Source organism: Podarcis tiliguerta, assembly GCF_965153285.1.
Source record: "Podarcis tiliguerta genome assembly, chromosome: 8".
Classification (NCBI taxonomy): Eukaryota; Metazoa; Chordata; class Lepidosauria; order Squamata; family Lacertidae; genus Podarcis; species Podarcis tiliguerta.
In genome coordinates, this window is record NC_139541.1 from 49,072,202 (window position 1) to 49,097,653 (window position 25,452).

General features: G+C 41.5%; 2 protein-coding genes across 11 annotated transcripts in view; one reads left to right on the forward strand and one right to left on the reverse strand.

Moving 5' to 3' along the window:
* The first annotated feature begins 53 nt into the window (after positions 1-53).
* Positions 54-23,603, forward strand: DNAAF1 (dynein axonemal assembly factor 1). 8 transcript variants are annotated; one of them, XR_014514297.1, is made up of 16 exons: positions 74-251; positions 2,335-2,476; positions 6,354-6,461; positions 7,245-7,368; positions 8,564-8,655; positions 10,853-11,074; positions 12,212-12,378; positions 12,914-13,035; positions 14,208-14,401; positions 14,730-14,990; positions 15,993-16,102; positions 16,248-16,310; positions 17,266-17,614; positions 20,264-20,639; positions 22,290-22,406; positions 23,252-23,603. XR_014514297.1 is itself a non-coding variant. In XM_083452680.1 (15 exons), the coding sequence occupies exons 3-15, from the start codon at positions 2,350-2,352 to the stop codon at positions 20,311-20,313; spliced, it is 1,989 nt and encodes a 662-aa protein (XP_083308806.1). In that variant the 5' UTR covers positions 73-251; positions 1,263-1,400; positions 2,335-2,349; the 3' UTR covers positions 20,314-20,927. The 8 variants fall into 8 exon arrangements, 4 of the variants coding, with proteins under 4 accessions (XP_083308805.1, XP_083308806.1, XP_083308807.1 ...); XR_014514299.1 differs by having other exon boundaries at positions 2,338-2,476; XM_083452680.1 differs by lacking the exons at positions 22,290-22,406; positions 23,252-23,603 and adding an exon at positions 1,263-1,400 and having other exon boundaries at positions 73-251; positions 20,264-20,927.
* HSF4 (heat shock transcription factor 4) overlaps positions 21,894-25,452 on the reverse strand; it is a 31,566-nt gene continuing 28,007 nt past the window's right edge. For all 3 annotated transcript variants that reach the window (XM_083452685.1, XM_083452684.1, XM_083452683.1), the window contains one exon: positions 21,894-25,448. The gene's annotated coding sequence lies outside the window, so the exon portion shown is untranslated. The remainder of the gene's footprint in view (positions 25,449-25,452) is intronic.

The following is a 25,452-nucleotide window of genomic DNA, read 5'->3' on the forward strand; positions in this document are numbered from 1 at the left end:
GGGGCTGGAAGCGAGGCCCAAGTGCGTCACCCAACTCTTTTCTCGCGCGTGCGCAGAGTCGTGCCTTGGTCGGCCCGTCGCCATGGCAACGGGGGGAAGCTGTTGGAAAGGAGCCGTTGAAGGGAGAAGCCGGTGTGGTTGGGTGAAGAAGGGGCTCGGGCAGCCAGGCTTTCCCCGGCAGCATCTCCTTAGTGAGAGGAAGGATGGCGAAGACACCTTGAGTGGGCAGCGAAGAAGAGAAAGAGAGGAGGGTATTAAATGGGGACAGCAAGCTGGGGGGGTGGGGCTGTCTTTCAAACAAAGAGGTGCTGGGGCTAAGCAGACCTGTCTGGGAGCCCCTGCTCAGTTACGTGGCGTCCGGCTGCAGCTATTGCTCCCGAGCAGGGATTGTGCTCTGCTTATGCCCAGAGAAGTATTCTGTGTTACTTTAAGTGGGCTGCTGCATAGCGCAAATCACGCAGTGGTTCTCAACCTGTGGGTCCCAGATGTTTGTTGGACTACAACTCCCATCATCCCTGAGCTCTGGCCTTGCTAGCTAGGGGTGATGGGAGTTGTAGTTCAACAACATCGGGGGGGACCCACAGGTTGAGAAAGGCTGCTGGGGGTGAAATTTAAGTTTTGCAGATTTATTCAATGAGTGGTTTTGGGTGCAAGGAATTCAATTCTGCTATTGTTTTTGTTATTAGACAACTTGGTAAGTTCACATTTGATAAGGAAGCATGTAAACTGCTTCCGGAAAACCAAAGAATTTTAATTTTGCCTTCTGAAAGTATCGGCTAATACTTAAAATAATAACAACAAATAATATAGCTGCAAGTTCTTGGCAATCATTTTTAGGAGAAGCTGTGGTCTAAACCATAGAGCCTAGGGCTTGCCGATCCCCACGACAGGGTGAGCTCCCATTGCTTGGTCCCAGCTCCTGCCAACCTAGCAGTTCAAAAGCACGTCAAAGTGCAAGTAGGTAAATAGGTACCGCTCCAGCGGGAAGGTAAATGGCGTTTCCGTGCACTGCACTGGTTTGCCAGAAGCGGCTTAGTCATGTTGGCCACATGACCCGGAAAGCTGTTTGCGGACAAACACCGGCTCCCTCGGCCAATAAAGCGAGATGAGCGCTGCAACCCCAGAGTCATCCGCAACTGGACTTAATTGTCAGGGGTCCCTTTATCTTTACCTTTATGCAATTTTACTCTTTTACTTACCCCAACAAAACTAAATTATATTAATTATATTAATTTAACCAAAATATCTTTTAAATTCCCAAGTCATGTTGCAACTTTTTAGCACCCCTCATTTTGGAATTTGAAAGGTGAATAATTCAACAGGAAGCAGAATAACCAACAGCGTTGTGGGCACCTTGAAAACCAACAAATAACACTACATCTCAGAAGTCAGGCATATAAGTGAGTGTGGGACTGCGGCATAAGGGGAAGACACATACCTAGGAGTAAACCGCATTGAATGTGATGCCATCTACCATATGATGCTGCACTGTAATGTATTTCTACAGTAGGCTACAAGAGAGGGGAGAGATGGGACCACAGCTCTGCTGGAAGTCCAGCAACATTTGTTTCCTCATTCCAGCTGGCCACTACAAGAATTATGTAACTGAGAAATGGGGCTTAGGTTTTACCTGTATTTCTTCCTATATCCTCCTAGTCCTTTTCCCATTTTTGTCACCTGTTAAATTATGAGCCCAAGTACTTGCCATCAATATTTGTAGACTGTCCTGGGAGCTGCTCTTTGGCAGAAAAGCCGGATAAAAATGCTGTAAATGATAAAATAGTGGACTGTAATTTCTTATTAAACCAATGTAGTATTAGTGGGGCAGAAGAGTTCATGGACCAGCATCTTGCCACCTGTCTATTTCAGGTATGAAGGCCTTAATATTTTAATGTTCCATTATTTTAATGTTGTTCTTTACTTTTGTTTTTAAGTTGTAATCATTCATCTTGTTTTTATTATTGCTTGTAAGCCGCTCTGAGCCCGGCCTTGGCTGGGGAGGGCGGGGTATAAATAAAACAATTATTATTATTATTATTATTATTATTATTATTATTATTCTGGCCCGTGGGCCTATTATACCCAGTTAGGGTTCTAATTTGGTCTGCTGTGCTATTTTTCCTTTGCCAAATGCAGGCACATCTATTCATTTACAAGATTAGTATACGGCTTTTCTCACACAATGGTTCTCAAAGGGGTTCATGGTCATCATACAAAACAATAAAACATTTAATTTAAAACTATGATTTGCACATACAGTTATGCTTGAATGATCTGGATAAATACAAGGTAGAGAGTTGTGGGGCATGCTGTAACTTTCCTGTTGTCTCTCAGTAGGAACACTTCAAAATGCATCCACTCAATGAAGAACCTGGTTCAGGAGAGGCTGTTGCAGGGGAAGAGAATGGTCAAGGGATGAAAGACTGCAGGCAGGTGGACACCTGTTCCAACAATGAGGACAACTTAACAAAATCAGGTAGTTCTTGCTATCGGAGCCTCTGTGTGTGTACGTTTTGAACATGAAGTAATTTTGACAACACCTTGGGCTAAAATGAATGACAAGGCACAACTTTCTGCCATTTTATTAATATATTTTTAAATTTGGCTTGGCAAGATTTATATAACGCTTTAAAAAACTTGAAGTGGTTTGCATAAAATATTAAATACCAATGTTAAGGTTTAAATTAATCTATTATTTATTGTTTTTAATTAAGACTAGTAAGGGGGACTGAGTACTTCCCTGCTTTACTACACAAGCATGTTGTTGTTTAGTCGTTCAGTCGTGTCCGACTCTTCGTGACCCCATGGACCAGAGCACGCCAGGCACTTCTGTCTTCCACTGCCACCCGCAGTTTGGTCAGATTCATGTTTGTAGCTTCGAGAACACTGTCTAACCATCTCGTCCTCTGTCGTCCTCTTCTCCTTGTGCCCTCCATCTTTCCCAACATCAGGGTCTTTTCCAGTGAGTCTTCTCTTCTCATGAGGTGGCCAAAGTATTGGAGCCTCAGCTTCACAATCTGTCCTTCCAGCGAGCACTCAGGGCTGATTTCCTTAAGAATGGATGCGTTTGATCTTCTTGCAGTCCATGGGACTCTCAAGAGTCTCCTCCAGCACCATAATTCAAAAGCGTCAATTCTTCGGCGATCAGCCTTCTTTATGGTCCAGCTCTCACTTCCATACATCACTACTGGGAAAACCATAGCTTTTACTATACGGACCTTTGTTGGCAAGGTGATGTCTCTACTTTTTAAAATGCTATCGAGGTTTGCCATTGCTTTCCTCCCAAGAAGCAGGCGTCTCTTAATTTCGTGGCTGCTGTCACCATCTGCAGTGATCATGGAGCCCAAGAAAGTAAAATCTCTCACTGCCTCCATTTCCTCCCCTTCTATTTGCCAGGAGGTGATGGGACCAGTGGCCATGATCTTGGTTTTTTTGATGTTGAGCTTCAGACCATATTTTGCACTCTCCTCTTTCACCCTCAATAAAAGGTTTTTTAATTCCTCCTCACTTTCTGCCATCAAGGTTGTGTCATCTGCATATCTGAGGTTGTTGATATTTCTTCCAGCAATCTTAATTCCGGCTAGGGATTCATCCAGCCCAGCCTTTCGCATGATGAATTCTGCATATAAGTTAAATAAGCAGGGAGACAAAATACAGCCTTGTCGTACTCCTTTCCCAATTTTGAACCAATCAGTTGTTCCATATCCAGTTCTAACTGTAGCTTCTTGTCCCACATAGAGATTTCTCAGGAGACAGATGAGGTGATCAGGCACTCCCATTTCTTTAAGAACTTGCCATAGTTTGCTGTGATCGACACAGTCAAAGGCTTTTGCATAGTCAATGAAGCAGAAGTAGATGTCTTTCTGGAACTCTCTAGCTTTCTCCATAATCCAGCGCATGTTTGCAATTTGGTCTCTGGTTCCCCTGCCTCTTCTAAATCCAGCTTGCACTTCTGGGAGTTCTCGGTCCACATACTGCTTGAGCCTTCCTTGAAGAATTTTAAGCATAACCTTGCTAGCGTGTGAAATGAGTGCAATTGTGCGGTAGTTGGAGCATTCTTTAGCACTGCCCTTCTTTGGGATTGGGATGTAGACTGACCTTCTCCAATCTTCTGGCCACTGCTGAGTTTTCCAAACTTGCTGGCATATCGAGTGTAGCACCTTAACAGCATCATCTTTTAAAATTTTAAATAGTTCAGCTGGAATACCATCACTTCCACTGGCCTTGTTATTTGCAATGCTTTCTAAGGCCCATTTGACTTCACTCTCCAGGATGTCTGGCTCAAGGTCAGCAACCACACTACCTGGGGTGTACGAGACATCCATATCTTTCTGGTATAGTTCCTCTGTGTATTCTTGCCACCTTTTCTTGATGTCTTCTGCTTCTGTTAGGTCCTTACCACTTTTGTCCTTTATTATGGTAATCTTTGAACGAAATGTTCCTTTCATATCTCCAATTTTCTTGAACAGATCTCTGGTTCTTCCCATTCTGTTGTTTTCCTCTATTTCTTTGCATTGCTCATTTAAGAAGGCCTTCTTGTCTCTCCTTGCTATTTTTTGGAATTCTGCATTCAATTTCCTGTATCTTTCTCTATCTCCCTCGCATTTTGCTTGCCTTCTCTCCTCCGCTATTTGTAAGGCCTCATTGGACAGCCACTTTGCTTTCTTGCATTTCCTTTTCATTGGGATGGTTTTCGTTGCTGCCTCCTGTATAATGTTTCGAGCCTCCATCCATAGTTCTTCAGGCACTCTGTCCAGCAATTCTAAATCCTTAAACTTGTTCCTCACTTCAACTGTGTATTCATAAGGGATTTGGTTTAGATTGTATCTTACCGGCCCAGTGGTTTTTCCTACTTTCTTCAGTTTAAGCTTGAATTTTGCTATAAGAAGCTGATGATCTGAGCCACAGTCAGCTCCAGGTCTTGTTTTTGCTGACTGTATAGAGCTTCTCCATCTTTGGCTGCAGAGAATATAATCAATCTGATTTCGATGCTGCCCATCTGGTGATGTCCATGTGTAGAGTCGTCTCTTGTGTTGTTGGAAAAGAGTGTTTGTGATGACCAGCTTGTTCTCTTGACAGAACTCTATTAGCCTTTGCCCTGCTTCGTTTTGAATTCCAAGACCAAATTTGCCAGTTGTTCCTTTTATCTCTTGATTCCCTACTTTAGCATTCCAATCCCCTATAATGAGAAGAACATCCTTCTTTGGTGTCACTTCTATAAGGTTCATAGAATTGGTCAATTTCAGTTTCTTCAGCACCAGTAGTTGGTGCATAAACTTGGATTACTGTGATGTTAAAAGGTCTGCCTTGGATTCGTATCGAGATCATTCTATCATTTTTGAGATTGCATCCCAGTACAGCTTTCGCCACTCTTTTGTTGACTATGAGGGCCACTCCATTTCTTTTACGGGTTTCTTGCCCACAGTAGTAGATATGATAGTCATCCGAACTGAATTCACCCATTCCCGTCCATTTTAGTTCACTGATGCCCAGGATGTCAATGTTTATTCTTGCCATCTCATTTTTGACCACGTCCAACTTACCCAGGTTCATGGTTCTTACATTCCAGGTTCCTATGCAATATTTTTCTTTACAGCATTGGACTTTCCTTTCGCTTCCATGCATATCCACAACTGAGCGTCCTTTCGGCTTTGGCCCAGCCGCTTCATCAGCTCTGGATCTACTTGTACTTGTCCTCCGCTCTTCCCCAGTAGCATGTTGGACGCCTTCCGACCTGAGGGGCTCATCTTCCAGCGTCATATCTTTTATATGCCTGTTGTCTTTGTCCATGGAGTTTTCTTGGCAGGGATACTGGAGTGGCTTGCCGGTTCCTGCTCCAGGTGGATCACATTTGGTCCAAACTCTCCACTATGACCTGTTCATCTTGGGTGCCCTGCTCGGCATAGTTCATAGCTTCTCTGAGTTCTTCAAGCCCCTTCGCCACGGCAAGGCAGTGATCCATGAAGGGGCTACACAAGCATAGGAGTATTTGTATAGAACTGAACAAAATGCGGCCAACACTATAAAAATGTTACACATTCCTTGTTCACCATTCTTATCGCAATGATGTCCTGTCATTTTCCTGACCTTTTCTTTTCTTGCACTTGTAAAAGCTCTAGCAAGAGAGAGAGAGAGCCACATATAAAACTAAATTAATGCAGACATACACTGCATTGCAAATACAGTCCCTACAGATACAGATTCCTCTGTTGTGAACAGATGTGTATATTCTGGGATATTACATGCATGCAACAAAATGAAATGAGAGGCCTCCCTCTGGAGTGCCCATCTCTTTGTTTGAGTTAGCAGATTTAAACATCCACTGAGCCTGTTTCCATCTGTTTGAATTTTAGAACTACAGCCTCAACTCCCAGAAGGAGAACAAGGAACAGAAAAAGATCCTGCCAATGAGCAACTGAAGTCGGAAATTATTAGGAATGACTGTGGTAATGGAGAACCAGGTAAATTACATGAAAAATATCAGTACTATAAGTTACAGACCCATGAAAGATATTGCCACATTAAATTTCCCGTCAGGATCACATACTCCCCATGGGTGTTACTATGGGGGATTTTTCTGATCCTTAGTCAGCAGGAAAACACTGGGTACATTGCTTGCCCTCATGCTCGAAAGCTAGATTAAGTGGTTGGTATATGGTGTGATGGACTGGGTGAATGATGGGACCATGTAACTTTTGTTCTCAAGTATTTTCTAGCTGGGTTATTCTTCTACTCCACAGTTGCATACTGCAACCACCCTTTGCGGGGGCGGGGGGGGGGCTGGGCTGGGAGAGAGACTTACTCCTGTGTCTTTACCAACTGTCTTGGTGCTTTTAAGAGCATAAGAACTGCTTTGCTGGGTCAGACCAAAAATATTGATTTCAAGTCTGTGATCACGGGAGGCTTCAGTTTTCTTGGAATTTAATTCTTTTTTATGTTCAATTTCAGGCAAAGGAGTAAGCCCCAGTCAGACCATTCATTTCACATAGCAAAGGTGGGAGGAGGCCAGAGAGAGCCTGCAGCAATGTATCTTGTTTATTTCTTGATTACATTTTTATCTCCCTTTTCTTCCAAAGAGCTCAGTATGGCATATTGGTTATACTGTAGCTGTCAGTAGGTATTACTGTATGTAACAATTAGCTCATTGAAGAAATTTTAGTTTCTGCCTTTAAGGTGATTTTTTTGGATCTATACATTTAAAATACATTCTGCAATATACTGTATTTTCACATATAATCTCCAAGCACCACAGAAGAGAGACAGCTCTGTGACCAACATACAACAACAGAATGAGGAAAATAGAAATGGTGACCAAAAGCCGGTGGCTGGCTCATCCTGCGAACAATCAAACAAACAAGGTGGTTTGAGGTAATTTTGTTTTTATTGGTGGTCTTACTTTAACAAATCAGGGAATTTTTTTATAGTGCTGCCAGTCTCTTAACCATGTCAAGGTATTATGAGTAGGCTCACAGGTTATCCTCCCCGACATGAATTCCCCAGTCACTTCCCTTAACATTAGTTTCATGCTATGTCTACAGTGGTGCTATGGTTAACCAAAGTTAGCTTTTAATTAAAGTTTGAAAACTAGGGTTTTGAAGCTGGATCAGTGTCAGTAATGAACTCGATAACATAATTATAAAATCCAGACTACTTGTTGGTTTTGCGCTGAGCCTTTGTGTGAAAATTCTCTCACGAGAGCATGCATTTTATGCAGCCAGCATAAAATATCACAGATTTCAGATATGCAACAGCTGACCAAAAATAATACCCTCTTTATTGTTAAATCTCACCCCTCGGCAAACTTAAAAACAATGAAATTAAAACAACATTCTTTAGCTATTATTCTAGCTGGATTCAGTGTTCTGTATGCAGAGCCTCTGCTTCCCCTCTGAAAGTGTAATCCAAGGATTGGGGAACTTTCTGAACCTTGTGAAAGGTGATGCAATGGGGAGGAAGTTGGTGAAAATATAAATATTAAGCAGCACATCTGCCTTCTAAATAAGCAAATGGAGCTTCTAGAGTACCGTATTTTTTGCTCTATAGGACGCACCTTGTTTTAGAGGGGGGAGAACAAGAAAAAAAATTCTCCCCCTCTCTGCCCAGCGCCCCTTCAGCGAAGCGGCAGGAGGCGCTGTGCAGAGAGGGGGAGAATTTCCCCCCTCTTTCCCCCCCCCTCTAAAACAAGGTGCCGTTTAAGGTGCGTTCAGTCGCCTTCAGGCGGCTTACCTTGGAAGCCTGGAGAGCGAGTGGGGTCGGTGCGCACCGACCCCTCTCACTCTCCAGGCTTCAGGTTCCTTTCAACCTGCTCTTTGGGGCTGGCGGGGGGAAGCCCACCACCAGCCCCAAAGAGCAGGTCAGGGAGCAGTGGAAAGGAGCGCAGTGGAGAGGCTGCTGCCATAGTCGCGCATCACCTCTCCAGCTGGGAGAGGGTCGCAGGGCTATGGCTTCTTCGCTCCATAGGACGCACACACATTTCCCCTTCATTTTTAAAGGGGAAAAGGTGCGTCCTATAGAGCGAAAAATACAGTATGTACTCTACTCACACTACTTCTTAATGTTTTAGAATGACCAAAAAGATACTGAGGGACCTCTGCAAACAGCATAAATTGTATGTGACCCCATCCTTGAACGACACCCTCTACCTCCATTACAAAGGTAAGGGCCAATCTGCTAGCTATATTGTAGCAAAAGAACTGAACATGAACACCTGAGAACATAGAAATATAATATGTTGGAATATTGTAGAATCTAAATCTAGGTCAATGGATACAAATATTTTATTAAATGTTTCAGAATCAAGTGCACGTTTCAACTCCCATCTGTTCTGGCATTCTTTGTTCAACAACAGCCAGCAGATGCCTCTGGAAGCAAACCAGTAGAACATGATGGGGATAGTCTTCTCCTTTCTCCAGCATATACCAGTATCTGGTATTGATGTCCACAGTCTTAACAGGGAGGATAATTCGGTGATTTTTGTGGCAATTCTGTAAGTGAAGATCAAGACTCAAGCTAAAGTTAGTAAGCCCAGGTCCTATGCATCTTTATGGAGTAAATCTCACTGAACCAAGAGGGGCTTATTTCTTTCTTTCTTTATATGAGCTCCTCTCAGTTCAGTGAGATTTAGTTCATCATAAGTAAGGATTTATAGCATCTGTAAATGGATCTTTGACAATATATATAATTCTTAAAATCAGCTGTGAGAGGCTCAAATTTTGATAGGAGCAGTGGCAGTGGGGAAAGGGGTGTATAACTCATGGTTTTCCCAATCTGAATTGCTCCTCCTCTCCCACAGCTGTTAACCCTGCAGGGGCAGGGTGTGGGGGACACTGGTTCAGTGTTGCTTTCAATGTAACTAACTTTCAGTGGAGTATATTAGCTCGATTGGGTCCCTGGATCTCCTTACCTGCAGCAAAAATGAAAGCTGGTTCTGCTTCTTTTTTAAGGTCTTCTTCAAATAACAGTTGGCTAGTTGGTTTAGCCAGTATTTGCGTACCTATGGTTAAGTAATTTTATGTGTGCAATGCAGCTATCACCCAATAGAGGGACTTATTTGTTCATGCATTTTGTCAGCTATGACATTCATGAGTACTTTCTGTTGTGTTTGTAGTTAGATGAATATAACTCTCGCGTGTAAAATATATATGCACACCTTCACAACTAGTTCTAAGATTTCTAAGGCCTCACTGGGAAACAAGCCTTTAGCCTTGAAACATGTTGCAACCACTTTACAACTCATTCTGTTATTCCACCCGTGGTCTCACCTGTGCTCCTTCCCCAGAAGCTGTGGGACAAACTAGAGTCCTGGTGACTCCCAGCAGGTTGAGGAGGGGCAAGTTAAACAAAGGACAAGTGAAGGAGCATTGCAAGAGTTGTATCAGCTGCAGCCTCCTCAGTGCATTTTAAAGGGAACTCTGGCAACCCTGGTTGCTGCCTTTTACTTCCACTAAAATTCTCCTCTCTTTAAAAAAATGCTTGCATTAGGAATAGTTTGGTATTTCTGTTTACTCTCATTAAAACTTCAGTTAGGGCTCCAGAATATTTTGCCTGAACTTTGGTGATATATTTCATGCTCCCTTGCAGGTTTTTCTCTTTGGTCCTAACCAGATGCACCAGTGATATACTATGTATGTTGTGTCAGTCAGCTATAAAAGGAGCTGTTCATGATTTAAAGTAAAGGAGCACCAGTCAAAGGAGGGAACATAATCTTTTCCCCAACTAACCCCTTTTGCAGCCCTATAGCCCAACCAGGCTCCAGTAGTAGACATTAGTGAACCATAAGAATTTGAAGGGACTCAGGTGTCATCTAGACCAACCTCCTGCCCATGCAGTAAATTCACTACTCCAGCACTCCTGATTGGTGGCCACCAAGGCTCTGCTGAAAAACATCTAATGAACAATTCAGGTTTTCAGGAACTTCCTCTTAATGTTTAGTCTAAATTCTTTGCCTTGTAATTTGAACTCACTGGTCTAGCTCCTGTCTTTCACAGAAATTAAGTTTATTGTATCACCTATGTGACATCCCTTCAAGTATTTGAAGATGGCTATCCTATTGCCTCTTAATTATACAGGCTAAACATATCCTACTTTTGAATCCTTTCTTCATGGGACTCGGTCCCCAGACCCCTCACCATCTTCGTCACCCTTCTCTGCACATATTCCAGCTTGCTGGTATCATTATTACATTGTGGTGCCCATAACTTGACAATACTCAAGCCTTGGAGAAAGCCAAGAGAATTTTCTTGTCCATGGGTCCCCACTTTAAAACCATATCACCACTCCTTTTATTATAACGACTTCATTCTGAAATATGGTCCATGTTGCCATTGTGTTTACTGCATTTTTCTTCCCGCAGGATTTGATCGTCTGGAGAACCTGGAAGAATATACAGGATTGAAGTGTTTATGGCTGGAATGCAATGGCTTGACTAAGATCGAGAACCTGGATGCACAGACAGATTTGCGATGCCTTTATCTGCAGCTGAATTTAATAAATAAAATTGAGAATCTTGAACCCTTGGAAAAGCTAGACTCTCTCAACCTCAGCAACAATTATGTCAAGACAATTGAAAACCTCTGTAAGAATTCTAACTTCACTGAAATAAGATCCATAGCCTGAACACAGTGTTATTTGGTGGTGTTACTATCATACATGTAGGGGCACCAGTGTGTTAAAACACAGTGCAAAGCATTTCCACAGCAATTTCTGGTGACTTCTGTGAAGGCAAATTTTGTTGTTGGCATCTGTCTGTCTTGAGAGACAATGGTGCGCCTCTGTTGGTAAAGTCAAATCACTGTGTTAGCAGCACTGAAGTGACCTCCCTGGAATGTAAGCCTGGATGGTGTCTATGGAGGTCCAGGGCTGCCCAGACAACAAGACTCTCTCCCCTCCACTCCCATCAGCCTCACTGATGTGCTTCAAAGGAAAGCAGAGCAATATGCACTGAGTCAAAAGGAGCAAGGAGGAACATTTTCAGCACTGAAAGTCTTCAGTGCAAACTTTTTCTTTAAATTCCTAACAGTGGAGCAAGCCAGATTGGGAACCAGTTGGGGGTGGGGCGTGATGGTGAGTGTTGAAGCATTTTAACCCTTAGCTCCACACAGGGTCCTAATCTCAAAATGAACCCCTGTGCCTGTAATTTGTGAAGGGAATGACACAAGGATAGTAACACAAGGACAGAAAATAAAACTTGCACTGAAAATGAACTGGTGTCTATAGTCATATGCCCAAGAGAAGCAATGCTGCAGCCTCATCATGAAGTGTGTTTTATTGATCAACTGCAGAGTAAGATTACTTTCCCCTACATCTAATCTAAATTTCCCTTCTTGAAATAGACCCCTTGCCACTTAAACTGTTGACATCAGACATACCTCTATACTTATATTTAACTAACAAGCATTCCTAATTACAATTCTGTGGCCAGTTAACCTGGACCCCTGTACTCTGGGACTGAACTGGGCTTTGCAGTTCCAGTTTGGTATGACTGAGGACTTTCCAATGTTTCAGAGGACAATATGTGGGTCTGTGCATTTTAATCTTGTACAGTATATCCACAAGCAGAACTTGCTGAGAATCTTGCCCCTAAAACGGCAACCTTGATTGGGCTGTAATTGGTCCTGGTAGCATAATCTTGTTGACTTTGTTACGATTCCTTGATTTATTTGGCAGTCCCATTCATTTTACTTATTCTAACGGTATCCTTACTTTTCAACAGCTTGTTTGAAAGTTCTGCACACTCTACAGATTGCTCACAATCAGCTGCAAACAGTTGAAGACATACAACACTTACAGCAATGCCCAAGTATCAGTGTCCTTGACCTCTCTCACAATAGGCTAGATGATCCAAACATTTTAGATGTCCTGGAGACCATGCCTGATTTGGTAAGCAAAGAATAACTCTAAGATTGCTTTATCTGATCCACCATTTCTCAGGCACAAAATGATTCTGTTCCACTGATCTTACTGTGCTGTGGAAGGATATATGCTGTATCCAGTGCTTCAGGGACATTAGCATGCCTTAATAAAATTTAGAGTCAGGTGGTAGGAGAGGAGTTACTGTAATAAATATGCATAATCAGGAAACAAAATCCTTTATGGGTTATGTCAATATGAGTATCCTCGATTCAGACCTTCCTTATTCAAGAAGAACAGAGGCCACAAGGAACAGGTAGCAGGTTTAGCTCCCACCCCAGTAATGTCTCTGAGTGCACCTTTTCCCTTTCTTCTGCAGGAGTAAATGAGAAAAGGTGCAGTTAAGTGAACAGAAGTTTACTCAAACCTAATCCTATGAAAATGATTTAAATAGTCATATATTCAACTATTTTTAGTTCCAGGATGGCTTCACATATTGTACAAAAATAATTTCTACTGTTGTATTTTAAATTGAAGCTGTTTTGTTTTTTGTTTTTTCTTGCAGCGTGTATTGAACTTAATGGGAAATGAGGTAATAAAGAAAATTCCTTATTACAGGAGGACACTTACCATCAGATTGAAACATCTGACGTATTTGGATGACAGACCAGTGTTTCCAAAGGACAGGTAAAATGGGAAAGGAGAGAGTAAAGAGATGACCAGTCTAAAATATTATTAGTAGCCTAATCAATTCTGACTATGAAAAATGGATATATTAACAACTAACTTCATGGGGGTGTTATAATACACACACACACACACCAGAATGGCCTGTAAGATCCTGATCCTGATCCTAAACAAATTGCTTCAGCTCACCAATGTGACAACCCCCAAAGCAATCACTTCAGGAGAGCAAGCTTGTGACTGGGGCAACAGAGGTAGCATAATTTAAAGACAGTCTCATTCATTCATTCACTTTGTGGCTTACAACAAAGAAACAGATGCATTTGAAACAAACACTACAAAAACAATTTCTTAATAACATAGCAAAACAGAAATATAAGAACACAGAGAAAACCACATTTCAATAGACAAATATAACAAGATTACTTAAACAACATGCAGCATCCAATAGCAAAAATAGCAAGGGAACTTCACAGTTTCACCTTAGTCCTAGAAACACCCCTCCCTGATGTTACTCCCCAGTACTGACCAATCCAAATTGTAAAATGTATGGAGGAGGTCCTGCTGGTGGTACCTCCAATGGGTATGATCCAGAGTGGTGGTGGCAGTGACACAGGACCAGGCTTTCTCTGTTGTGACACCCTGATTATAGAGTGTGTTGTTGTTATTTAGACTGAAACTGAGGACCATTTTTGGTCACTGTACATGAATGGAAGGTGGGTGTCAGGAGGCAGGTAGTTGCTATGTTTTACATGGTTTGAAATATAATTTTGGTGATTTTGTGATAATTATATTTATGGTGTTGTATAACTGTCCCAGGCTCCCTCCAGAGGAAGGGTGGAATAGAAATCCAATAAATAATAATTTTACAGTCCCACATAGCAGCACTGTTCACACATTTTTATTACTATTTTAGTTAGCCACACCACAACCAAAGTTATCTAAAATCCATATAATACCATCAAACATAACAATGACAATTAATTAAGTACAAACCAGGGAGAACAAATTGCCCTTTCCTGCAAGTGCAGCTGGATGATAGGCCCAACAGCAGCACTGCACACTTTCAGGCTGTGGAAACTGCCAGACATAGGAGTCAGTTCATTATAAGTTCCACGGAAATTAATTCAACATCATTCCATGTGTCTGATGGTAGTCATCTTTATTCTTTCCAGAGCCTGTGCAGAAGCCTGGGCTAAGGGTGGCCGTGAAGCTGAACAAAGTGAAAGAGAAACATGGGACACGAAAGAAAGGAAGAAGATCCAAGACAGTATTGATGCTCTTGCCGCAATCCGGCAAAAAGCTGAAGAGAAGAAAAGGCAGTGGGAAATAGAAGAAAGAGATGGAACATCAGCTGACAGTGAAGAAGGTTTGTGTTTAAACTTTTGAGCAGAACTATTGTGCCACCATAGCCCTTTTGAGCATCCAGCTTCACACATTTCCAATTCGGAGTGGGGTGGGGTGGGTGGTTAGGGTTAGGGGCAGAAGCACGCTTACTGAGCTTGTCCCCTCTTTATGCCCCAGTTACTTACTACCTTCCATGCAGTCAAGGATGAACTTCCCAGAAGAGGAAAACCTTCATATCCTTTTGGAAGAAAACCAATAAATGGACTAAAGTGACATAGCTCAACAAAAACCCAAGGATTAGTATTACTTGCATGCACACTTACTCTCTTTTCATTTTGGGGGTGTTCTAGAGGAAATCCCATCTTCAAGCAGCAGCACTGAGACAGACACTACAGGAAAGGACTCATGTACTTTGGAAGTGTTGGAAACAAAGGAGAAGATTGATAAATTTGTGAAGGACAGCATGGATGCCCACAAGGAGGCTGTGGCTGAAGGAGCAATCTTAGGAGATCAGTTGGGGAGACCAGAGAGTGGTCATAGAGGTCATCATGATCAGGAAGTACAAGAATCGAGCTTTGACATGCATTCAGATTTTACATACACTGCAGAAGGTATGTATGTATTCATCTATTTAGTTGTTAGTGCATCATTTATCCTGGAAATCAAGGTGGCCTTCATGGGGACTCTCAGACAGTCTCCCATCCAGATACTGACCAACCACAAACCTACTCAGCTTCAGCAAGGTGGCTGCATCATGTGTCCTCAGACCATGCACTAGCTATACTAGTTGAAACACCATCCAGATTTTGGTTGTAGAGTTGGCTGGGGAAAAGGTTCATCCATTTCATTTCACCAGGGCTCTGAAGGTGGAGTTTGTTTAGTTAGGAAGGTTTATCCACATATATAGGTAACATTCTATAGGGAGGCTGCAAAAATGCTTGCATATTGCAGCATTCCACAAGAGGGACAATATTTTGTGAGTAACTTTCTACATAGTTTTGTCCAATCGACTAGCAGATCTTCATGTCAGTTCTGAAGAGTCCCAGGAATGTGCAGCACTCATGTAGAAACTGCCTCTGCAATTAAGATTTTGTGCAAAGTCAGTCATATAGGTTGCAGTGGGGCACCAGGGCCCTGTGGGATTTGACATCTTTCTGCAGGGCCTGCAAGACGGAGCTGTTCCGCCTGGCCTTTGGCTTGAACTCTGACCCCTTATATGGGATTTGGTATATAAATTTTCCCTTGGTTTTTTTTCTGGCCCATGTAGGACCAGCATCGATAGCTGGCTCAGTTGAATATCTGATATTTCCTCCCTTTATGGTCTTGATTTATGGGCTACTACTAGAATGAGGCTGCATTTTAACCTGTATTTTAAGCCATATTGTAATTAACTGTTTTTTCGTTTTTTCTATTACATTTTATTGTAATTTATATTTGGTGTTAGCTGCCCTACGCCCAGCCCTGGCCATTATTTAGTGACAGAACATTTATTTGACAGCTTTTTACTAGGGACAGAGCATAATACAAAAGAGAGAGAGTCCAGTCTGACCTTCCCATTTCTATATTTTTATACCTAGATCTCTTAAGCGTTTTGTCTCTTTCTTTCTTTTTAGAGATGCCAGTAGATAAGATGGCTACACCTGGACCTTTGCTCACTGAACTTGCTGACCCTGCAGAGATAGAACAAATTAAGTTGGATGTACCAGAGAAACTTTTTCTTGATGTATGTATTAACTGAGGGAAGAAAGGGTGGGTTATGGCCAAGATGAAGCATCTCAGAAATGGGTTTTGTATTTCCACAAACTCCTAAATTTTGTATTTTAAAAATTACTTCCTTCAGTAAACTCGAGGATAACTTTAATTTTTAGGAACTACCTGATTTGGAAGATGTAGATTTGGAAGTCTCACCAGGAGAGATCTTCACTAGAAAGGTGAGTTATTCTAATAGCCCAGTGCTTTCTTAATCCTGTGTTTTTACAGTTAATTTAGGTATATTCCTAACAGAGCTACAGACTTTTTTGTAGATCAGGAGACTCTAGAGATATTTTAATATCAGCCAATGTGTCACTCTAAAATTCTTTAGCTGATTCCACAGAGTACCTCAAGCACATATGCACAGGCATGTGTGTTCAGAACAAGTTGACGTGTGCAGATAAAATACATGGCTGTACTACTTCAAAATGTATGTAGGAGGTGTAGCAATCATGGGCCAATGGGCATGGATGATGGGAGTTATACTTTAGCAGCATCTGGAGGGCCAAAGGTTCACCACACTTACACTAGGTGCTCAATTGCAAGCCCCACTTTCTGCAGAGATGAGCTCCAATCAAGAGCTCCAACCAGGAGCTCCTGAGTGGAACCAGGTTTATATTTGGTGACCAATGCAAAATGCACTGAATGCAAGCTCCACTGTTGAGGAAGCATCAGCAGCACAGCTTAAGGTTCTCACATGTTGCTTTGTAGCCATGACTTTACTGACATCAGATGTGAGAGAGCTAGGCATCACTGGAAAAACTTCCTCATGGGTCAAATTAGAACCACTGGCAGACTAATTTGGCCCACTTTTGAGGAGTTAAACTCTCAGTGTGCTTTGGAAAGCAACATCCCTTAGAATAGTGTGAGGGCAGAGAGTATCAAGACTAGACTGCCTCACGTTCAATTTTTTTATGGTAGCCCAAATCTCAGTTGTACGGGTGTACGGTATGTATATATCTCAATTTTAACTCTGCAATCCTCTGCAATCCGCTCCGATTGTATATTTTATCTTTATGAACGCTGTTTTTATTGTGTTATGTTACGTGAGCTGGTCTTTGACCTTAATAAATTATCTATAATCTATGCCAATACAGACATTTTCAAGCTGGTTGGGTTTTTTTACCTTTATAGCCAAGTTCTCCAAAGATTGAAGTGATTTCTGAAGCAAGTGATGACAGAGACTGCATAGTTGAAAGAAATACAGACACTTCTAGGAATATAGAGACAGAAGAGATCCCAATCTCTATCTTTTCAAACACATGTAAGATACTCGAAGTCTGTCCAAAGGAAGCCATGGAACCCATTGTAACAGACCTTCTAACACAACAAGAGAAAGTATTGGAAGCCAAAGTACAACCAGCAAAACCCTTGATCGAAGAGATTCCAGGGCCTTTGAAACCATTAACAGATGATGAAGCAGATGAATTAATTCCAGACATTGTGGAAAACGGAGAGAGCCACATTGTATCCTCTTGCAGAGGTAAATTCACGTAGACATGATTTTGGGTCCACCTGCTTGGTTTTTTTTAAGCCACCTGGTCATTTTTTTAATAACAGGACAAAGCACCATCAGTATATGTGCCCTATAGCTTCACAACTAGGCTCCAGTCCAACTATGTGCTATTAAAGAAAACAGTTAATGGTAGCTCCATCTCTTTCCAGGTCCACACATAGTTAATGTGGCTGGCTTATAATTACAGAATGCTTACACCTAAAGCCTAACTTTATTTATTTATTTTTAAAGTAACTCATTTATTTCAGTGGTGCTATACTTGAAGTGATATTTGGGGCCTAATTTCAATGAGCTTCTATGGGTGTAGAGGTGTGTATCTTTCCCTTAAGAGATGTCCATATATAGACATCACATTTACTTTTTTTTTTTGAAATAATTTTTATTAACAGGCCAATCACATCACATTGTTCAAATCACATTAGTTCCAGATTATACAGCCAAATTTTAAATTTTTTTTGGGGGGTACCCATACATCAAGCTCCGCACGAGTCCAAAATTCCAGATGACTCCAGACATCACTTATTTGCTGCTTTTATTAGACAGTTCCATCCAGTTCGATTCGGATAGACCTTTATTACTTTCTTTCTCTTCTTGTTGTTATCATTTATTCCTTTCTTTGCGATCTCTGATGATTTTCACAAACAGATTGAAAATTTGGCGTCTCTGTGTGGGTTTTATGCTCTTCCAAACTCATATTATTCAGGAACAACCTCTGTTAAATACTTCCATACACAAAGTTAATCTTCGGTCTGTCCATTATTTTTCCTCAGGCTAGCCCAATAAATCAAATAAATTAGGGGGCTCTGTCAGGTCAAACTTGCATTCCAACATTCCTTCTCTTTCGCACAATCCTGATTCTCCTCCCCCTGTTTTCTTCTCCGGCCAGCCTGTCTTGGCGAGACGCCATATTTTTTTTTAACTGCATCATAGAAATTTTCCTCTTTCTCACCATTCGATCTTCTCTTATTATATTATATTTTCCCCCACACAGTTCTTAAAGTTCTGTTTATGATTATTAAAACGCGACGATCTTATTTCTTTCTGGGGTGGAGGGTTATTATTATCACATCATGCAAGGAAAAAAAGAGTTTTTTCCTCCACCCCCCCTTCGTTCCAGCCATACATTCTCCTAGTGGTGGTTCATCAAAAGATTTACTTATCCATCCGTCGCTCCCGGTCACAGAGATCCATTAATCAGCAGTCTTATCGTCGAGCTTCACTTGATATATGTGTTTCAGCCTTCCTTCCAATCCTATTATTTCCAATTATAATTCCAAGCTGAAGCAACCAGCACACGCTGATTGGAATCGGCGTCGGGAAGATCTGACTCCACCGAGGGCTTGTGCCAAGTGTTCGGCACCCCCATCTCTCGGATCAGGGGGTGCATTATGAACACCGCTGGCAAGGCAGTCCCCCCCCATCTCCTTGGGGGGGGGGCCGGGAAGGCTGCCTACTTGCCATAGCAGCCCCTTAATACCTCATATGGGTCAGAGAGATGTTATTGTCAGCCATCTTCCAACGCGCCACCTAGTGGCCCCCTAGACATCACATTTACATAGGGGCTGTGCATAGAAGATCTGAATATGTCTCGATCTGATACACATAAAGCTTCTCCACATAATGACTACCACAATTATGGATTCTGTAGGCCCTGTGCAAGCATGAACTTTATGAGTGTAGGCTTCATGCAAACATGGATTTTTGTTTGGGTTTGCTTGGTTTCATGATGAACTGTTATTATGTTCACCACTTAGAAATTCTAATTGTTAAGCGCTGTATAGATGCCTTAAGTAAATAAATATTATGGCCAATTGGTTGCCATTAGTAAATCTGGACAGGGGATGGACATGCGCAGTGGGTAAATGAGGGACATAATTCCACATATAGAAGTTAGTCTAAACTGAACCTAGAATCTGAGCCTATGGAAGTCTTGATACAGCAAAAATCCTCCTATGACTGGTAGGTATTGCAAAGAGGTGCTTCCTAGAGCAGAGAATTCACACACTGGTAACTGGTGAGACCCTACCATTGCTGTCCTAGCTGCACTGATCCCACTGGATCATTTGGGCTTGCCTGACACCTGCAAGTCCTGCATCTGGAAGGGTGTTTTAAACAGTGTTTTTGCACAAGGTAATTGAGCATTTCCCCTAGTGCTTTAGCTTCTCAAATGTAAACATCCAGAGATTGATTATTATGTTTTGCTGCTTGAGATATGAAGTCTTCACCACAGACACTAATAATAGTTAAGAGCTTTGAGGAAAGGGCCTGTGGATAAGAAATAGTGATTGGCTTAAAGCCATATTGTGGGTCTGTGGTTGAAGAGAGATTTGACCTGGGGCCTTCCTGGCTCATAGCTCACAATTTTAAGCCTTCACTGCCCTGATAATCCAAATGGTAAAGGGTTTCTTATTGCGCCCAGTGCTTTCTCTGCTGGGGACCACTCAAGGAATGAACTGCAGTGACTACTGAGCGGTCCAGTTTAGACCGAATCTCAGCTGCCAATCCTGTCTTTGGAGTAGCTTCTGGCCTAATAACTGGTCCTTCTCTTCAGGAAGGTATTTGGGGAGAGTATAGCTCCTATGTCCAGAAACTAACTGAAATTTCACCTCTTAACAGGGAATATCTCTGAAGAAGATACAGAGCAGCATACTCCTGAAAATAAATGAAGAAGTGTTGTATGAATTTATAAAATAGAAGCCAAGATATTTCCCATCGTTCATTAACATTACTGCATCACAGCGAGTGCTGCAACCCTAACATCATTAGTCACAAATGCTTTCTGTGACACTACTTGCAGGCAAGCAATCCTGGCAAGCAAAAGTCCAGTCTCTCTTCAATAGTTGTGCCTTACTTTTACCACACTGCTGCAATCAATGGCAGAGCAGGCAGTGCCATGGTGCAGATGGGGGCCTTATACATTGGTCTTTCCAGGTGCTAAGCAACGAGCTCACCCACAGTATGCATCTGTGAAAGTTCAATGCCACCAAGTCAGGTAACCAACATTTAAAGTATGAATTCAGTTTTCAGTCTATTTTCTTTCATCTGTTGAGAAAAGGTTGTTTAATCAGTAGCATCCAGCAACAAGGAAGATCATTTAAGTTTCATTTATTTTGGTGAGAGTTGAGCGCATGCTTAACTTTCTCCCCCTAAAATCACACATGCTTCACTTTTGTTGGATTCTGCTCTAAGTTTGTAGAAAGTGATTGCCATTGTTTTGCTTATTTTGGTTAAATGTTTACTTTTATTTGTAATTCAGTCTGAGTAAATGAGTTTGTTCTCAGCTTCTTGCATCATTTGTTATCTGACTTGTGGTGGGGCATATTGAACACCTATGACATCAGCATAGACAGAGAAACCCAACAAGCTAGCCTTCACAGAAAGGCACCAGAGGTTTTCACTCAACCCTCTTAAAAGCATCCACTCTCAATCTCCAGAACTTTTGGCTAGAGTCCACCTTCCTACAAAAGCTTGCACATTTAGTGCCCTAGTCCCAACCCCACAAAGCATCACAGCTTCTTTTGTTCATTAGGAGAGTGACGTTCCTGGCCAGGTCACCATCTTAATTTGGGGGCTCATGATCCTGATATGGCTACAAATATTATTTGTGGTATAGAAGGCGGCCATTCCCAAAGTACGATTACCTTGCAGACAGGTAGTGTTGCAAGGTTTTTTTAGGCCCTGTGGCTGCTGTGGTCACGGGCTGAAGGACTATCTGGTCAAACATTGCTTGTTAATTATAGTTTGACAGATGCTTAATGAATGGAATACTTTACAATTGTTCCTGCTTATATGCATCTTTGCAAATCAAAACAAATGCTAGTAGCATGTGTAAAAGTATAAGTATCACCACCCTGATCTCCTATGTATATATAATTATAAAAGCACACAGAGTTATGACTGGATGGTTGATGGCTTCTAACAGAATGCGAGTGAGACATGCAATCCCTCCCCCTATACAAATGCATTAACTGCTATAAAGATTTTTATAGTTTAACCCATGGTGACAATGTTAAGGTGAAGCAACACAAAAACAACCCACTGCCCCCAACACTGAGTGGGCCTAAACTACCTCACAGGGGTAAATAAAACAGAGTAATCCCATAGATACCTCCAAGTTCCCTGGAGGAAAGGCAAGATTAGTATGGGAAAATAGGGAGGCAAGTCTGTTTATCTAATATAGGATGCTATTGATATTAATACACAGAGAAATGAATCCAAGAAAAATAAAAGGCTGTGAAAGCAGAACTTTATGAGGACAAAAGAAAACCTCTTTAATTAGCATACCTTGTAAAACTTTACAAATGTACAGCATAGTGCAAAATTGCAGGTTCAGCGCATCAACTTCAAGTATAAAATAAAATAAGCATAAAATAGCCAAGAAAACCAATCACACACACCACCTTTCAAGAAAAATTCCTTGAAGTAGAGATAATTCCATTCCCCTTGATTTTCACTTTCTGAAGAAAACTAGATAAGAGGGGTATGCACTCTAGTGAATCACTTTATAATCAGAAAAGGGTTGGGAGCTAATTTGTTTCTCAGTCAATATCATTTTTTTAAATGCTGCACCTGTATCATTGCAAGTGGTGTCTTAAGAGAGCTACAAAAATGTATAAAACACTAGATTCTACAAAAATTACAGATTGCTACTAAACAGATTGTGCTAAAGCTGCAAAGGGAAGAAAATCATCTTGTCTACTCTTCAGAAATAATTCTGCCCAGCAAAGTTACGATGTGGAAAATCAGCTGAGAAGCGAGGGTGAGGGCTGTGTGTGTGCATGTACACATGTGGTGCTGTGTGTTCCAATCTGTAATGTGTCTACACTTTGGTATATAGACAATGTGTGGTGTATGTGCACTGTGGTATGTGCATTCATATATTCTGTGTGTGTGTCCATGTCAGCTGCTAGCATTCAGATCCCAGAGGGGTTGCAATGGAATAAGGAAGCTTTTGGCACAGAAATGGTTCCCAGGCACACACGCTGGTGCTAAAGCATTCCTTCTACCTGTCCCTTTACAAATCATCACTACCACTGAGGCTATGCTTAATTTTTAAACTTAGGAGGTGCTAGGGTAAAAGTCAATGCCTCTCTAGTACAGGTATGTGTGGGATGGTGTGCTTACTGAGGAATGAGGAAGGCATGTTGCACATGCTGAGAGGTACTCTGTTATGATATGAGGTACCATGTTCTAGGTCTAGGTTCTTCTAACAAATAGTTTATCAAGACTTAGCTCTTGTCTAAAATTAATTCTGACCTAAACACATTCTTTCTCTGTTCTAAAAGGCCTAACTACTGACCGGAACTGGCTTAATAGTCATTCTCTCCCCACAAATTAACCATGCAAAATCCCATTCTGAGAGGGTGGCATAAAAGAAATCTCAGTATCCTCACCAAGCTACATGTGCCAGAAATCTAGGGAAACCATAGCCATTAAATTGGCAATAAACCTGATAAAGTTTCAGAATAGAAGCATTGCAGTGTATTAGTAGGTAAAAATAAGGCTTTGCTGCTCTCAAAGTTTTGTAAAAGCCAAGGAAGCCAACTGATGCATTCTCACTCATCAATATATGTCTCACTTTCCCTTTATTTTCATCACACACAGTTTAGAGTATCCTGGAGGGAGTTTGTGTAGACATGGAGCATGCACAAATCTACAGCTAACTAGAGGAATTCTGGAGTGACTTCAGCCCTACAGCTGCCTCCATAGGGGCATTTTATGGGAACAAGCTTTCTAAGAGATAATCCTGTCAGTGGGTACTTCTGGGACAAATGATTTTCCAGATGTTAGGAATGCTGATCCAATGTACCAAATTCCTACAAGCCGACCAGGAACTGTGTTGAATGCCATGTTCATCCTTGCTGGACCACATGGCAGGCAAAGGAATCAACAAGATGAGGGCGGATGACAGTCCAAAGCAAGGCTTGGTAAGAAATATACACATCAAACATTTTAATGAGTGCCGTTGCTTGTGCTTTTCTTTCAATGCTAAATCATGCAACCCTATTACATAGGAAGTTGCTGTCTGGATGCAACATCTCCCAAGGAATCTATCATTATCACTTTACTCCAGCTCAATAAACCATAATGTTATGCAAGATAATCCTTAGGTAATGATTTATGTAAATATCCCTAAACAGATACATTTTGGAACACCATGTAGCACAATTAGATGAATAACAGTCAAATCCAGCAAACCATGGTTTATAAATCAGATTTCCAGCAAACCACAACCTGTAAATCAGGAGTAAGCCCTGGAAAGATATGGTCACTTTTTAGCTCACCTCTCTGATGCAAAATCCCTCCACTTTTTCCTTATTAGCCTTAACCATAATTCAACACATTACATTTGTGTCAAAACTATAGTTTGGATTAGCCCTGTTCCCTTTTAATCAGATGTTACACACTAACATCAAACCAAGGTTTCAAACATTAATTAAGAGAGGAATCTATGTTAGCATTAGTCATGGTTTCAAAGCAAGCAAGCAAGTGGTAAAGGAGAGAGTAAGAAGAGTTCATATTCCCAAGAATGACCCCAATACCTTGGGTTAATAAGTTCAGAGTAAGATTATTTCAAGAGAGGAGAGGTTCCATGTGTTCTCAGGGCTGGATCTCACAAATGTATTTTGAACAGCAGGAAATCAGGGCTGCATTTGCAGCCACAGGCACTATAGATTTCTGCAAACTGCACTCACACTTGCAATTTTAAGACATGCAATGACTCTCCAAGGATCACCCAGGATTGCAAAGACAGGTGCAAATTGAAAGAAACAAATCACATACTGTACATCCAAAAACTAACACATTTTCAAAGTTTGCTTTTAGAAATTGAACTTTGCAGGATTTAAAATAAATAAATCTAAAGCTACAACAATCTGTGAAGTCATAACATTTTTTCACATGTTCAAAAAAACAACAATCCCAAATTTAACAATGTCCATAGTTGGGAATGCTGAAAAAAGTCAAGCTAGAAGAATATATATTAGAATTCTCAGCAGCACATCCAATTTTTTATTCAACCCTCCCCAAATAATTTTAATTTTAGCACAGTCCTTTTGTCTGAACGAGTAAGACATGCAGCTGGCTCTAAGCTAGATTTGGCATTTGTCAAGCTAGTCCTGATAATGTCAAGGTTTGGCACAACAGTCAATATGGCACTATATGCTGATGTAACCAGAATGGGGAATTAGGCACAAATTAGAGATGACGTTTCAGGCTCCAACTGTAAAACAGGAGAGATGAGACAATGACCAAGATGGTCCCTGTGAGATCATGGGACCCAGAGTGAATATGGGAAGATACGTACCTTTTTATTGGACAGGACCAAAGCGGTGTGTAGGGATCACCTCCTCACTCACTGTCAGTAGCAGTTCAGGAATAAAAGCTTCATTTTTAGCATGATGGGAGTTTCAAAAACAGACAGATAATCCCTTTGACAGCTAACTGTCACTCACAACCTTTGACAGAGAAACAAAAATGACTGCATCACATTTGTGTATCTGTTATGAGTGACTGACTTCCACTTCTTTACATTCAGGCTGCTAGATGTCCCGCCGCCCGCCCCCCCGGGGGGCGGAGGGAAGGCATAAATAGTTTAAGCTAAGCAAAAGATCACTCTTCATTCTCATTCGGGGAGATCAGGTTCGATGGGATGTAACTGAGATGGGGATTTTAAAGTCCATAGCAGGAAAGAAGGAAGGTGCTGTTCTAGACCCAGTGTAAAAAGATGAACTGTTTGGTACATTCATAGTGTTGCTCCTCCAAAAGTGCAGACAGATGCTTTCCAGAATGACGTATCTCCCTAA

Coding starts and splice junctions, on each gene's coding strand:
- DNAAF1 (XM_083452679.1), top strand. CDS start 2,350: ATGCATCCACTCAATGAAGAACCTGGTTCAGGAGAGGCTGTTGCAGGG. Junction 8,656..10,852: donor CCTCTACCTCCATTACAAAG/GTAAGGGCCAAT, acceptor TTCTTCCCGCAG/GATTTGATCGTCTGGAGAAC. Junction 16,103..16,247: donor CAGAGAAACTTTTTCTTGAT/GTATGTATTAAC, acceptor TTTAATTTTTAG/GAACTACCTGATTTGGAAGA.